This window comes from Hirundo rustica, chromosome 15 (assembly GCF_015227805.2).
Source record: "Hirundo rustica isolate bHirRus1 chromosome 15, bHirRus1.pri.v3, whole genome shotgun sequence".
Lineage (NCBI taxonomy): Eukaryota > Metazoa > Chordata > Aves > Passeriformes > Hirundinidae > Hirundo > Hirundo rustica.
This window is the reverse complement of record NC_053464.1, coordinates 8,876,862-8,891,727: the sequence shown is the minus strand read 5'-3', so window position 1 is coordinate 8,891,727 and position 14,866 is coordinate 8,876,862. Positions and strand designations below refer to the sequence as shown.

General features: G+C 41.5%; 2 protein-coding genes across 2 annotated transcripts in view; one reads left to right on the top strand and one right to left on the bottom strand.

Moving 5' to 3' along the window:
• Nucleotides 1-302: 302 nt before the first annotated feature.
• LOC120759543 (acyl-coenzyme A synthetase ACSM4, mitochondrial-like) overlaps nt 303-14,866 on the bottom strand; it is a 15,636-nt gene continuing 1,072 nt past the window's right edge. The window contains exons 2-14 of the mRNA XM_040078912.2: nt 9,441-9,705; nt 8,454-8,664; nt 7,803-8,010; nt 6,837-6,980; nt 6,137-6,293; nt 5,511-5,590; nt 4,420-4,543; nt 4,050-4,130; nt 3,808-3,909; nt 2,319-2,446; nt 2,118-2,217; nt 1,365-1,484; nt 303-735 (exon numbers count right to left, since the gene is read on the bottom strand). Of these exons, the coding sequence (XP_039934846.1) occupies nt 649-735; nt 1,365-1,484; nt 2,118-2,217; nt 2,319-2,446; nt 3,808-3,909; nt 4,050-4,130; nt 4,420-4,543; nt 5,511-5,590; nt 6,137-6,293; nt 6,837-6,980; nt 7,803-8,010; nt 8,454-8,664; nt 9,441-9,641 (1,743 nt within the window). The 5' untranslated portion in view covers nt 9,642-9,705 and the 3' untranslated portion in view covers nt 303-648. The remainder of the gene's footprint in view (nt 736-1,364; nt 1,485-2,117; nt 2,218-2,318; nt 2,447-3,807; nt 3,910-4,049; nt 4,131-4,419; nt 4,544-5,510; nt 5,591-6,136; nt 6,294-6,836; nt 6,981-7,802; nt 8,011-8,453; nt 8,665-9,440; nt 9,706-14,866) is intronic.
• The window catches only part of PDILT (protein disulfide isomerase like, testis expressed), a 25,255-nt gene continuing 20,780 nt past the window's right edge, over nt 10,392-14,866 (top strand). The window contains 4 exon segments of the mRNA XM_040078911.2: nt 10,392-10,407; nt 12,649-12,684; nt 12,687-12,737; nt 12,866-13,087. Of these exon segments, the coding sequence (XP_039934845.2) occupies nt 10,392-10,407; nt 12,649-12,684; nt 12,687-12,737; nt 12,866-13,087 (325 nt within the window).

Here is a 14,866-nt window from a genome sequence, read left to right as displayed (position 1 = left end):
GAGCAAGCAGCAAAGCTTTTTCTGTAGAGTAAGTTTTTTCTTGTAATCATTTACACCACTGTTAATTGTGCATAATTTGCACCTTAACCTAAAACACTTTTTCCTCCAGTTTAACCATTTAAGTACATCACAAATTCCTCATGATGAAGAGAAGCATTAAAAAGAATTGTTTTTTTCCTCCCACTCTGAAAGAATTTGAGAATATTATAGTGGTAGGTTTTGGATGTTAATTAATTGCTGATACTCATCTCAGGACAAATATATCTTTTTATTAATTTCTCATTTATTTGTAATTTTCCAAGCCTTGTAGTTTCACCCTTTTTTTTTATTTTTTAAGGAAGGTGTTTATACAAATTGCAGTGAAACAAATTAGACCTCTGTATGCACCTGAGTCTGTCTTTCTCTCTCCCATTCCACCCTTTGAATTACTTGCTCTTCCTTCCTTCTGAAAATGTGTAGGTTGATGGCAAAAGTGGTTCCAATACCACGTGTCCTCTAGAATGTTTTCTCCTTTTTCTTCCAGAATTTATTTTTCATGATGTTCTTGTTCTGCTCTGGGTCATAACGACCTTCTCCGTGTCATGTGTTATGGCTGGTACACATGATGGAGAATTTCTCTCCTCGTTTTCCAGATCACTCTTACTGTTGTCATACTCTTGCCCACTCTTTGTTCTTTAGAACCTTTCTCTGGATTTTCCCAGAAACTGTCTTTGGCAGATCCTGAACAAACTCCACCTGAAAGGTAAAATGCTCCCTGTAGTCAAATAACTGGTGGTTAATCTCCCAGGTGCAACAAAATACTGTGAAAACACTTTTAGCATGGGATAGCTGTGGATAAACAGATGGGGCTGGAATGATGAAATTCCTTACTACACCTTGTAGCTACTGCACAGACAGTACTTGCAGTGAGACGTACCACAATCTCTAGGAGCTGAGTGCTTCAGCTTTAAAGACAGGGAGTTACTTGTGTCTTTCCTGGTGAGAAGAGGTGGATTCCAACCCACTGATGCCAGCAGGAACTCCAGTTTTGATTTGGCTGTGTGTCAGAGGAGATCTCAACGTACAACTGATTAGAATTTAATGCCTTGCCCATTTGAGCTGCTGTGAAAACTTCAGTACTCCATGAAAGAAAAACTGGGCCCTCATGAAGTAAAATTTCATGACCATTGCCTCCCTCCAGGTACTTTCTAGCACACACAGCCAACCCAAGGCTACAGCTGCAACAGACCCTCTCATCAACTTCTATTTTATCTAACTCTGGTTGGAGTGTTTGTCAGAATGCTGTTGAAAAGGAGTTGAGGCAGGATAAAAGATGCTCAGTTTCTGGTACAATTAGAGATCCTGTCTTTTTGGGCTGTTCTTACCTTCCTTGGATACTTGTAAGGTGCAGTCACCTTCTTCACATGCTGTTGAAGTTCAAGAGTTAATTTTTCCGGATCGTGTGATACAAAAGCAGGAGCTAAAACAACGAAGGCTTTGACCACCTGTGCCACAAAAATGGAGGGATTGCATGAACTTCCAGAGGTGGCAATAAGGGAATACATTTGTAGTGAAAAGTGAGTGTCAAAATTCAGAATGCCAAAATGTGGGCTTTTTCTTTAATTCCCTTTTTCATTAGCTGTTTGTTATCAACTGCTGTGCTATGAAGGACCCATTCTGCATCAGAGAATGTCTTGCTATTTTTCACTTTTTTCTTAACTTTACACATTATTAAACTTTCAAGAAGTTATAGTACAGAAAATAAAGAGAGAATAAAATCTCATCCCAGTTGCTCAAAGTAATGTTGCAAAGCTGGAAAAATATAAGACAAAAATTAAACACTTTGGATATCATTGCCACCAAATGCTTAGTGGTAAACGAGAAATAATCAAAATTTCATTGCTTAGACAAAAAGATCATGTGATTAATCTGAAAAAAACAATTTTTTCCCCACATAAAACCCTGCAAAGAAATGATTTAGAAATAGTAAGATCTATCAAGATATGGATTTTAAAAATGTTAGCCCACCTAATTGCAAAAGCCTGCAACACTGAATTCCAAGGAAGCCTAGTACATACAGGGGTACTGATGTTTAGAATAAAGGGTATTTTTTACATCCTTTTGCTGTTTTGTTTTACCTCCCCTCGCACTGGGTCGGGGCTGCTGACAACAGCCGCCTCTGCCACTGCCGGGTGCTCTATCAACGCACTCTCCACTTCAAACGGGCCAATGCGGTACCTAGGGGAGCACAGAGACAGCTCAGCCCCAGCAGCATGGCCCGGTGCTCCGCTGTGTCCAGGCTGCATCTCGAGAGGCCAATCTGAAAGGAAATGCCTTACCCAGCAGAATTAATGATATCATCATCTCTTCCAACAAACCAGACATATCCCTCTTCATCCATAATGCCTCTGTCCCCAGTGAGATAAAAATCTCCACGCACAGTGGCCGCAGTTTTCTCTGGATTATCCTGGCAACAATCAAACATTTCCAAAAAAGTATCTTATTGTTAGTGAATTGTAATGCATGTACTAGAAGTGATGCTAAGAATGATAAAAATTATTCTTTAAGTTGTTCTCAAAATGAGTGTGTTCAATACTGTTTTATATCTTCAAGTAACAGAGCCACATTAGCACAGAGTAACATTAGCAGCTTTGTTGTGGAAATATATGGTATGTGGACAAAAGCAGTTTTTATGTAGAGATTTCTGTTCTAGAGAGAAAAAGCCATGATCTACCAATATGCCCATCCACCACAAGAAAAGGCTAAAATGTGTAACCCACTCTGTTCAGGGAAATGATTTATCATTGCAGGGGGTTGCCAAAATAACTTCTAGACAAAGAAAACTTTTTCCTCCTAACTGTCAGGACCAAAACACAGATGAGGTCATCTGCAGGAAGAAAACTTTATCTGACCTTTAGGACCTATATATCCAATGTAACCTTTTGGTTACACAGGAAAAACACTCTGACAAGAGAAGATGTAGTGAAAACCTGCAATAACAGTGTTGAACCTATAGAAGATTTTTATGACGTAGTGAGAAATGATTTTGTGCAGGTTGTTGTAGGAGAATGCTACAAGTATACAACTATTATAGTGTTGAGAAGAGGATTAAAAACATATGTGGGTTACCCAGAGCCTATTGAATATGACAGTTCCAATACAGGGGAGAATATATTTATGTTTGCCTGATTCTACTGTTTTATTAAGAATGTCCTGCACCTCAGCACCACCGCAGATGAGCAGTTGCTTAGATGGACCTTTGACCTGAACCAAAATGTCCCCACTTCTGGTGTGTTTTCTCTTTCTTTCTGCTCTCAGTGGGTAGAGCATGCCTATTTGAATAGTGGAGTTTGATTATTACGTATGTCACTACCTCAGAGCCATGTGATCATCTACGTGTGAGTGGTTTGTGCCGTAGCTTGTGTTTGTGCTGTGGATCTTGTACACAGGTTGTGTGTGACAGGCACCTGGACAAAGGTTTCTCTGGCTGCAGTGCCTGCTGGAATGGGGGTCCCTTTGACAGTGCTATGAGAGAATAAAGTACCTGTGCCTTGGAAAGCCACCCTGAGCTTCTGATGTATAAGAGTAGAATTTATGGGCTTTTTTCAATAATGTTTAACCAGAGATAGGAATGGAATAGAGGGAAAAGGGTAGTGCTCTGAACATGAAGCGCATGGCAACTGCCTGGTACATATCTGGAACAAGGTATCCCCAGGCTCAAAGTCCTCAAGTAACCCAGGATTCTGCATGGAATTCTCTCCTGGCAGAACTTTGCCCTGGGACCCTCCCAGGCTCTGAGCAGACACAGACACAGCAGGTCAGGCTCACCAAGTACCCGGAGAACATACAGAAGGGTCGTGTGGGTCGCACTCGGACAGCAATGGTGCCCTCTTCTCCCGCAGGCACAACAGCCCCATGGTCATCTATGATCTGCAGCAAGGACAGACACAGCAGGAGTGATGCTTTGATCAGCTCAGAGGAACATCTGCTCCAGCTCAGTGCAGGGCACACAAGGGATGGAGACAGCACTGCCTTACTGTTCTACCCACAGCTGCCACATACCCACGTACCTGCACATCGTAAGGGGGAACAGCTTTTCCCAAAGAGCCAGGTTTAATTTTCATCCCTTTCATGTTGGCACAGATTGTTACCTGCAGAATAGATTTTAATTTTTTAAAATTGTTGCAACATCTTGTAAATTTTATTATTGTTTGCATTAGACAAGACTAATCTTTGTTGTGACAAAGGCGGAATCAGGACAAAAGCACTGTGGTTCTTGAGAACCTCAGAGTCTGGAATGTGAGCTGCTTTAATATTTTTCATTTAAACCTCAGACAGGACAAATTGATACCCAGAGCAAATAATCTATTTTAGTTCTTCTTTTGAAGTAAAGATGGTGAAGGGGTTTTCTGCCAGTAGTTACATTTATTGCAGACGTACTGTTTCACTCTGGCCATAACCTTCATGGATCTCCAGCCCTGTCTGGATTTTCCACTTCGCCAACACTTCAGGATTGAGTGCTTCCCCTCCAGTTATACAGTGTTTCAGACTCGGGAACTTGTAGCTTGAGAGGAAGAGCAAATGAAATAATTTTCTTAACTCTCAAAAAGAGCAGTAAAAATAGACTTAATGGAACAGCCTCCCTCAGATTTCCCAGGAAGTTCACCTAAAACTTCACAAGCTCCTTTGGAAATTACAATCATCGTCCTGTTATGCACACCTGGACTAGACTCCTAGATTGCTTGAGTGTCCACTGAAGATGATGTGGTTTATCTTTGTGTGACTAGAAGTAGGTTCTTCTGCTGGAAAACTCATGAGCAAAAGTGTTTCCCTGGGAGAGCTGACATAAAAGGAGAAATCTGAACAAGCACATCAGATGTGTGGAAAGCTGAGTTATGTGTCATCATCCAAGATCAGATATAACACAGAGAATTTTTTAGAGCAAAAGGAAGGGTGGATAGGTACACAGAGGCTGAGCTCTGCTAAACCTAGGCTGGCTTTCGGTAGGATGAAAGACCTATGGGACAAGAATAAGTATCTTACCAAAGCTGTGAAAACTCCTTGCAAACCATTGCCCAAAAGCTGGGTATTTTAGAGTGACAAACTGGTGGGAACAGCTGCCATGTAACTCTCAGCATGTGAAACTCCTCTAACTGCTCTCTCCCTTCTCAAGCATGTGAGAACATGTCCATGGTGCACCAGTAACTCCCTGATCCAATGTTGCCTAAAACATTGACTTAAATTGAACTGTGAACCCTAAGTTCAGAGGAAGTGACAACTTAAAGAAACCTCCCTTGTCTCCTCTGTGCTGTCTATTCAAAGACCCAATCCTGAAGCTCAAGTAGCCCACGGTGTGACTAATTATTCTCACATTTCCAAACGGAGAGCCTTCTTTACTGAGAGCAAGTTGTACTAGTTAGATTGCCTTCAACAGAAAAAAAAAAAAAAAAAAAAATTAAGGGCCCTAAGGGATCAACCCTGGAGAGCTGCCCCAGCATTATTCCCCAGCCCCCCTGCCCTCCCTGCTGTACCTGCTCATATCGTGCTGGACCAGCATGCGGAAGGCGGTGGGAGCCGTGCAGAAGGTGGTGATAGGATATCTTGAGAGAGTCTAGGAAAACAGAAAGTTACTGTGCTGCAAAGAAAGTGTAATGGTGGGTCTGACCGTGTGAATGTGCAGGTGATTAACAAAAGAGGCCAATGTTGAAGGGAGTCAATCAGCAGATTGGTTTAAAGTGCTTTACGGGAGGAATAGGCACTCTGGCAACTCACTGAAAATTCAGGAAAACAGAGCCTTCATTCAGGTTTATGCCATACTCTGATTACTGGCCCATACTCAGCCTGATCCCAAAGTCCATTCCTGAAGTGAGGTTTAGGTTCAATATTGGACAACACAGCAGTGATCCAAAGATCTTTATATCCCGCATCTTTCTCCAATTGTCCTCTGTGCTCCAGCCATGACACGTGGCCTAACCAGGAGGGAAAACACTTTTTCCTTGAGCTTAATGGGCACCAAATGGAGGGATGCTTCCTTGGGATGTGGGAAGTACTATCCCTGCTGCTACTGGGCAGTGGCACCCATGAAGTGGAGCCCAGTTTGTTTCCTTCATTTATGTAAAATGGAAATAAACATCACAGTATAAAATGTTAAGCTTACCTCTGCAATAACTTCTGATTTAAACTGTGGCATATTGTGTACAAAGACACAGGATCCACAGATCCATGGTCCAAAAACACTGCTCCAAGCTGCTTTTACCCAGCCAGTATCAGAGGTATTCCACATTATATCTGAAGGAGTCAAGCTCATCCAATACCTGATGAAAAAGCAGAGATGAAAGAAATGCTGCAGAGAATGTGAGAGACTCAGGCCATAGCAGGAGGTTTCCATTAGAAGATATGGTGTCAGTAAGTGGGGCTCTGTAGAAATTTTGAGAAAGTTGAAGAGTCTTAAATAGTCTCTGATTTCCCTTCATTCCTTCCTGCTTAATATTTCAAGCATTTATTTTCCTGGCAAGCAGGGCAAAACATCTTTGTCTTGAGTTGCAAAATCTGGATCTGAAGCAGAACCAAAACAGATCATTTGGAGTAGGCTTTCCTCACCTGATGCAGTTGAGACATCAGCTAAGTCACAGCTCATTTCTCCAGGAAACTAAACAAGTTACTTCTCGGGACTCTTGATCACCAGCTTCCAACTCAGAATGCTTTAGGAAAGGTATCCTTTATCTTTCAATATGAGGAGGATGCAAGATCCTACAGTCATGAATTGCCTACATTTACTGGACTTTTATGGTCACGTGTTCAGTCTAATGCAGATGATGTCACTTAATCAGGACCTGGGAGGAACTGCAAGGTAATACCTGCCAGAGGTTGCAAATCCAATGCCGTAACTGCTGTGGGACTGCAGCACCATTTTTGGGAAGCCTGTAGTTCCACTGGTAAAATACACTATCATTGGCTCTTGACTCCTCGTCTTGACACACTGATGGTCAGCAGATGCAACCCTTCAGAAGAAATGGTATATTCCAGTCACTACATGTGGACTTCCACCAGGGAATCAGTATTTTTACTGTTTAGGAGTTCAACAGGAACATTGCCCCAAACTGAATAATCTCACTGAATGAGTGATAATACAGGTGAGAACAGTTAGAGAACACATTTTGCTTGTAACAAGTATTGCCTGTATGCTGTAACTTTTAAGATATGAGCACCTATGGAATATTTCAATGACTTTTTCTGCAACTGTTTTAGCAAGGGCACTCCAGGTGCTGATTATGGAACAGCAGCCAGAAATCAGTGTCTGCCTCACACAAGAAAAAGCCAACCCCAACCTGAAATCAATGACTAAGGTTATTATGCCAAGTACATTGGTCTTATTGCTAATGGTATATCATCTGTGTTCAAGAGATTGATGGATAATTCAGATCCTCTGAGCTACCAGGATAGTAACGGGAAGAAAGGACTGTGCACCAAGATCTGCAATGAGTATTTTCTCATTTAATCAAGAGCCATTAGAATGGGCTCTAGCAGACAAGCTCATAACAATTGTTAGTGCTCTCTGTGCTTGTCTGGTGGTCACAGCAGAAGCAGAGAGTTTCTAAAAGCTGGCAGTCTGCTAAGTGAAGCTGAAGGACCTGAGCTAAACTCCAAAAACCTGGACTGGGCAAACCTCTACCCTGTAATCACAAAAGAGGGAGATGACAGAAGGATGCGAAAATGTGACTCATCTGTATTTTGAAAACTCCTCCCACAGCTCATCAATGTCACCTGACTGGTGCAGCTCCCTTCACCTCACAGGCTTGATGGCAAAAGAGCTGGAGACTCACGCAAGGAGTTCTTTGAGGTTCAGCCACCCATCCCTGCTCCCCTGGCCTACAAGGAGTTTACTTTTCAGGAACTGGCTGCCTGGCAGGACAGGTTCCACTGCAGGTGCCAGTGTGTCATCAGTAATGAAGCACTTGGCCTTTGAAGCCTGGAGGCGGTATGAGATGTCTTTGGCTGTTAGTTGGGATGTTCCTGGAATAAGAACAATTCCTGGAAAAAAGCAAGAAGCAAATGAGAAAACTCAGCATTTCCCAAAAATACTTGGTCATGTCTCTCTGTTGATGCTGATTTTATCCGCCATGGATGTTGAGCAGGTTAAAAGCAGAGCAGAATAGATAGACTGAATTATTAATGACTCTAATCATATAAATTATTCCACTATAAACTCAGCTCCCTTGCAATGGATGTGGCCAGGCCTGGCCTTAGGCTGCAGCCATTCAGCCTGGCTTCCCCTGAGGATGCCGTTTGACTGCACCATGTCTGGCCCTGTGGTTCCTGTGTGGGTGCTGCCCATTCTCCTTCTAGGCAAAAGATCCCTTGTAGAGGTCACAAGAGAATATTGCTTTCGGCATTTTCTTCACCCCAATCTAACCCATGGCTTGTACCCTCTGTTTGCTTTCTCTCTGCACCCAACAAGTCAGAGAGTCACTCACCTGCTCGCATGCAGGCCACATTCAGGAGCCACCACTCAGGAACACGAGGCAGAACTGCTATAACCCTGTCTCCTCTCTGCAAGCCACAGGTCTCAGAAAGGACATTGGCTGCCTTTCTGGACAGAGAGCCCAGCTCTTCAAAGCTCCACTTCACCTCCTCTCCCGCATCATTGACCCACCAAAGAGCTGGATTTGCTGGTTTTCTTCCATCCTACAACACGTGAGAAGACATTGAAATAAGACAAACCTTAAAAGGTTTCGCTTCAGTATAAATCATCCTTGGCAACTACTCTCTTGGAGTGATACCCGTCTTTCTGACAAACAAAATAAAATGGTCCCAATACTATCCAGTATCCATTAGTAAAACTCTATCATCTGCGATTTGTTCCAGTGTGTCCTCGATTCAGCTGGGATAGAGTAAGCACTGCTTAGCAAGAGCTAAGTCAAGGACTTTTCAGTTTTTTACGCTCTGCCAACAAGGAGGTGCATGACAAACTGGGAGAGGTCATAGACAGGACAGCTGACCTGAATTGTCCAAAGGGATATTCCACAGCACAGAAACCTGCTCGGTTTATAACCTGGGGGGAGGTTGTTTGAGAGGTGCCAATCAAGGTTTGGAGAAAGGCCAGGCCTCGATCAGTGGGCAGTGGGGAATTTTGTTGTGCATCATTCTTCTTTTCTGGGTTTTCTTTGTTGCTCTCTTTTTTTGTTATCTCTCTTTTCATCACTACTATTTCTACTAATACTTCCACAATAGTGATAATTGTTATTAAAATTCTTCTTAATATTTATTTTATTTCAATTCTTAAACTGTTCTTTCCTCAACCCATGGGTTTTACATTTTCTTTGTCCTGATTCTCCTCCCCATCACACTGGATGTGTGTGTGTCTATTTGTGTGTGTGAGATCCAGGGGCTCTGTGGTTCTGCGTTGACAGCTGGGGTTAAATTACAATTCAATGTCTATGAAGTAAAAGACAAAATACTACCTTTTCCAGTCGTGCCCACTCATCTAAGACATCACTTGCAAAGTTGAAATATTCTGGCAGTTCCTTTTTGTACTGATTTATAGATTCATAATAAGAAATAATCTGAGATGTAAGAAGCCTCTTGTTTCCATGGAATGCTCTGGAAGGTGACCTGAGAATCCACAAACACTGAGGAATCCAGGATTTAAGAAATGTTCTCATGATTTATGGTGTTTTATCAGAGAGTGAGGGGAAGAATCAGGTGCACACCTAAGGAATCAGTCACCTGGAATGAAAGAAAATACATTTAAAACCAGACAGTTATGGGATGCGGTCTAGTTTGTGATGCTGGATGAATTACTGCAAACCAACTTGAATAAATAGGTTGTTTGAACACATCTGTGTTTTCCCTATTATTTTATGTTCCTGTTTTTCTTGTAAAGGGGTTGTGCACTGCTTTTCATTTGAATATTTGTCCTCTATTTTGTCAGCTGATGAATGACTCTCATATCTCATCTCTAAAATTTCACTTGCCAGTTCTTTTCTCAATATCTATGTCTGGATTCCTGTAAATTTTATATTACTTTGCCTGCTTACAGAAATAAAACACCACTTCTTTTGAAGAGTTTTAGGAGACTATCACCTTGACTTAAAACTGTCTGTAATTATGTTATGCCTTAAACCTGCACTAGATGGCGAGTCACACTGAATTTATGCACCAATAAAACTGATGAATCTCTGATTTATTTTCTTATAAATTCTATTTTCTTTGAGGGCATGGAATAAACGCAAAATAGACAGTAGGTGAGCAAAGGTGAAGTGCCAAAGACTTCCATTTTCTTTGCACTTCAGCTGAAGTGTGCAGCTTGGGAAAAGATACATGTTGTAAAATAAACTTGCAAAGAAAGTGCCAACATTTCCAGTTTTTCCTAGTCTTTCCTACAACATACAGGTATATGTGGATGAGACAGAATGGATAATGCCACAGGTATTTAAAGCCCAACCTTCAAAGTCAAGGAAACTGGATTTTCACTCACAGGTGCTGAACTGTCAGATAAAACTTGTTTCAAGTGTAATGAGGTCCTTAAGGATGTTCCCATATATCTAAGGGAATTTTCGCCCAATTCAATGAAACCAGCTTTTCTTTTAAACTATTTTTGCCATGATCTTGTCCTTATTTAATAAGCAGCACTACATACCTGTCTTGCAGGTACTATACAGTTACTTTCACCTTTGCATTATTTATTGCAAGTGTAGGTGTTGTGAGAGCCTCCAGTGTCCAATGCCAATAAATCACAGTAACTGCCATCACTCTGAAATCACTGTATTTGTGAGGCAAACCAGAGAAATTGAGACAGAAGGTGCACGTGTGAGGCACATCTCAATGGCTCCTGATACCCATTTGACAGGGTGTGAATGGCAACTAAGCAGAAGGCCCAAGAATATTGCTTATCCTGAATCCAGCGTTTCCTGCTGACTGGACTGCAACTTCTGCAGAGGGCAGATTTTCCATAGCCCTCAAACTACAAAGCACAAAAAGAAAGCCAAAGCTAGCTAGCACTGATGAGGAAATGCACAGAACGTGACCTTATTTGCTCCATGTCTAAAAGAAAACATTGCTCTCCACCAGTTCAGTTCCACTAAATCCCACTCCTTTCCTCACTGCAAATCTGTCCTGGCAGGATGGACTGTTGTATGATCTTTTTTTTTTTTTTTTTCCCCTGCAGTTTCCTTTCAGGACATCGAGGTTAGAAGCCCTTTCCATGATGGAGCCTATTTCCTGGCAGGAGGTTTCCAGGAGGGATTTAAGTTGATGGCTAATTGTTGCAGACAGGGGAAAAGCAGCTCTCTCAGCAGATGGTTTTGTCATCCTACCTTTGTTCTGGGAGCCTTAGGCTCTGAGCTTAAACACTGCCTGCTCAGCTCAGACAGGCCTGGTTAGTTTGAACCTGCAATTCTGAGAGATGCTTTTTAACCTTACTAGTATGTTGCTTGAAAGACAGCTTTGGAAAGGAGCCTGTTATGAAGAGAAAGAGACCACAAAGTCAAATGGGAGACTCTTATCTTTCTGTTTCTTTTTCTCCTTTAGCACCTGATTGCTGAATCGGTATTTCTGTGTGATCTTATCTTGCAAGCAGCCTGAATACACAGCTCCTGATTTCATTAGGCACGCTCTACAAGTACCAATAGAACACATTTCAAGGTGCATTGCAACGCAAAGCTTTTGAGACTGATAGAAAAGGGTTTGCTGGAAACCCAGCCCCAGTCACGGCAGGCATGAAAGCAGACTAAATTGCAATAATATCCCCCCCAAGATCCTTCACCCACAGAAAATGGAGGCTACCACATCATGAGCACTCCTTTTTAGTGGTGCCCTCCTGGATAAAAAGTCTGCTAGAGGCACAAGGTGCACAGCATCAGTTGCTACTCCTCAAGAAGAAGAGTCATTATTGGAGGACTTTATTCTTGGTTCTGCTAATCCAGACCCACTGGTTGTCAAGTCAGCTCTGTTCTTCTTGCCACTGAAACAAGCACTAGAATACCTGGTCCCCTCTTCCAGCTACAGCTTTGGGGGTAAAGTTCACAAATGTCAGCACAGTTTAAGGCTCAAAGGTGTTTCTGCTGCAACTACAGACTGGCAGGTATTTACAGAAATAATCATTCCTTAGTAATGGGAAGGAATTCCAGAATCTCAATATCTCTGTAAGATTTTTTTTTAAATGTTCTGAAAAGACTGTCTAGGGAGGCCTCATATTTCACATTCGTAGTTGATAGCTATCCTAAAAATAAATTGGTACATTTAGTCCCTTCAGTTTATTGCACAGAAAATTGTGTTACCACTCCAAACCAATGGCAAAATCTTCTTGTTTAAGCCATGAAGTAGTATCTTACTTGAGCTACAACTCGGCCCCTAAGTACAGAGGGGAGCCTCATAGACAAGACATCGAAGAGTTACAGACATTAAAATTACCTGTGCAAAGAGAGTTTTTCTGACTGCAGCGCACTCTCAGTCAGACCCACAATTAGAAGATCCATAAGTGCAAGAGACAAGCAAATGTTGGGCAGAGGAGCAGCCCCCAAACACTGTCCCAGGTTCCTGACCTGCTGCTTTGTCTGCAGCCCTGACAGAAGAGTGTCGTGTCTAATTTCACCAGCACACTGAATCCACTGGTGCTTCTCAAGGCATTTCCTCCTGTGCTCCTTCACCTTCTCCCTGGGTTGTCTACAGAAACAGCAAACTTCCCCACAAATACTTCCTCCTCCAAGCACTACTAAAGATGGGGAAGTACTTAACTAATTTAATCTTCCCATGGAAAGGTGCAGTTGGCTCCACTGGTGGTAGACTGTTTTCAACCTTATCAGCCTCTTGGCTTGGCTGATACAGCTGCAGACATTTGAGCAGCAAACCCTACTGCTTAATGCTCCTTCACTTCTTTGTTTCTCAGTATCTGGATAAAGGCAGGACAAGATGCAGACACATCCATTTTTCCTTCTTCTGTTGTTGTTTCTCACAGGCTTCCTGGCAGCAGACAGCATAAGCCCGAATGAAGCAAAGCTAAAGAAAACCAGGCTCCCCAAAATAAAAAAGGAGAACCATGTCCTCTTGCTGAAAACAAGCAACTTTGACAGAGCATTGAAGGAAACCAAATACCTCCTGGTGAAATTCTGTGAGTAGCAATTTCCACTCCCTTACCCTGGTGGCTCTGCAGAGAATGACTGATGCTGGGGCACTCAAGAATGCTTGTTTTACCATTGCTTTGTCCCCTAGTAGCCCTTGTTTGTTTTGGTTTCCTCCATGCATCTATTTCTGATCCTGACTACAGTAATTTATTCTTTTCTGGGCTGGTTAAATACCAGTCTGCTACATAAGACAGTGCTGAGTTGGCATTCTTTGCTTCCACTGCCTCATTTTGCAAGTATGTGTTTCACAGCGCCGATGGGTAAAACATATAAAAAACCCCAACCAAACAAAAGTTAATCAGACAGTGCTTTTCTCCCTCTTACATTTTCATCAGCGCTTTGTATGAGATTTTTTGGACAGCATCTCTCCTCTGCAAGCACTTGGGCTTCAGGGATTGTCTTTTTACAATATTTTGATGTCTGTAGTTGCATTATATTGTTTTTTCCTGAAAGAAGCGCTTGATTAGGTAGAGGCAGGTTTGTGGTCCGTCTTTTAGGTTCATGTTCATTTCTCCTGGGGAGAAAACTGTAGGGGTTTTGAGTAACTAACTTTGTTATAAGGTCTGGCCATCAAGTACATCACAAAGGCAAAAGCCAAAAGGAGGATTCTTGTGATGTTACCATCTAAAGGTTCAGATGCTGCATAATTTCCATGCCACAAACAGGGATCTGCACTGGCCAGCTGCTTGCTGGTAGCAGAAACTCTTTGATCTGCATAAGGCAGCGGAATATTTCTGTTATTTGGGCTTGACCTTGCTCTGCTGAGCCAAACTCCCTGAGGTCAGTGCACACGTGCCCTTAACCTCAAATTACACAAACATTTGCAAACCAGCCCCATTTTGGAAGCAGGTGCCAGACACAGGCACAAGCTAAACTCCAAAACTGTTCCATATTTGGAAGGGATGTTTGAAATTAAGGCAACATCCTAACCTTGCAGAAGTGCATCTAATTTTTCTTTTACATCCCTACCAAATGTGGATTTTACTGCTGCTAATATAATAAATATATTAAATATTATATAACATAACAATAAGAACATATGATATAAAATAAAAACTTAATATGTATATATACTAATAGGTACAGTACATTATAGCAATAAACAAACGGATAATAACCTAAATAAATAATATAATGAACATAATTAAGATAATAATAATATCAATAATGATAATAATAAGAATAGAAGTGATGTAGTGTAGGACAACCTGAAACAAAACTCCTTGTATTTCCAAGAACAAAACCTAAAATACACTAACAGACTCAGGAAACTAAAAATATGTTTGGATCATAATAAACATTTCATTAATCGTGAAACAAGTTTATAAAACTTCAAGTGTTTTTAAAATTTCAGAATAATTACATTAGAAAATTATTTAAAATACAGTGTTTAAAAATTTTAGATACTTCTGAAAGTGTTGAAATTTAGGAAGATTTTGTTTACTAACTGTGGAGGATTTAAAGCTATTTGCCAAATTCAGTCTGCGGTTGTGAACTTTTTTTTTTTTTTCCTCTGAAGATGCTTAATTTTTGTGAAAAAATAACTTATCAGAAAAACCTTACTTGTTCTGTATTCTCATCTTTGTAAGAGCTGAGCTTTCAAAGCACAGGATCTAAATGGCCAGGTCGGAGTAGAGTTTGTGGACAAACTTTCTTAGTGCTGGCAGAAATTATCAACAGTGAGATATTGCAACAGACTTCAGGACTGCAACCAAGTATGAGTGGAAAGCAGACATGGAAACATTCACAGACAGGAGATGGAGAAA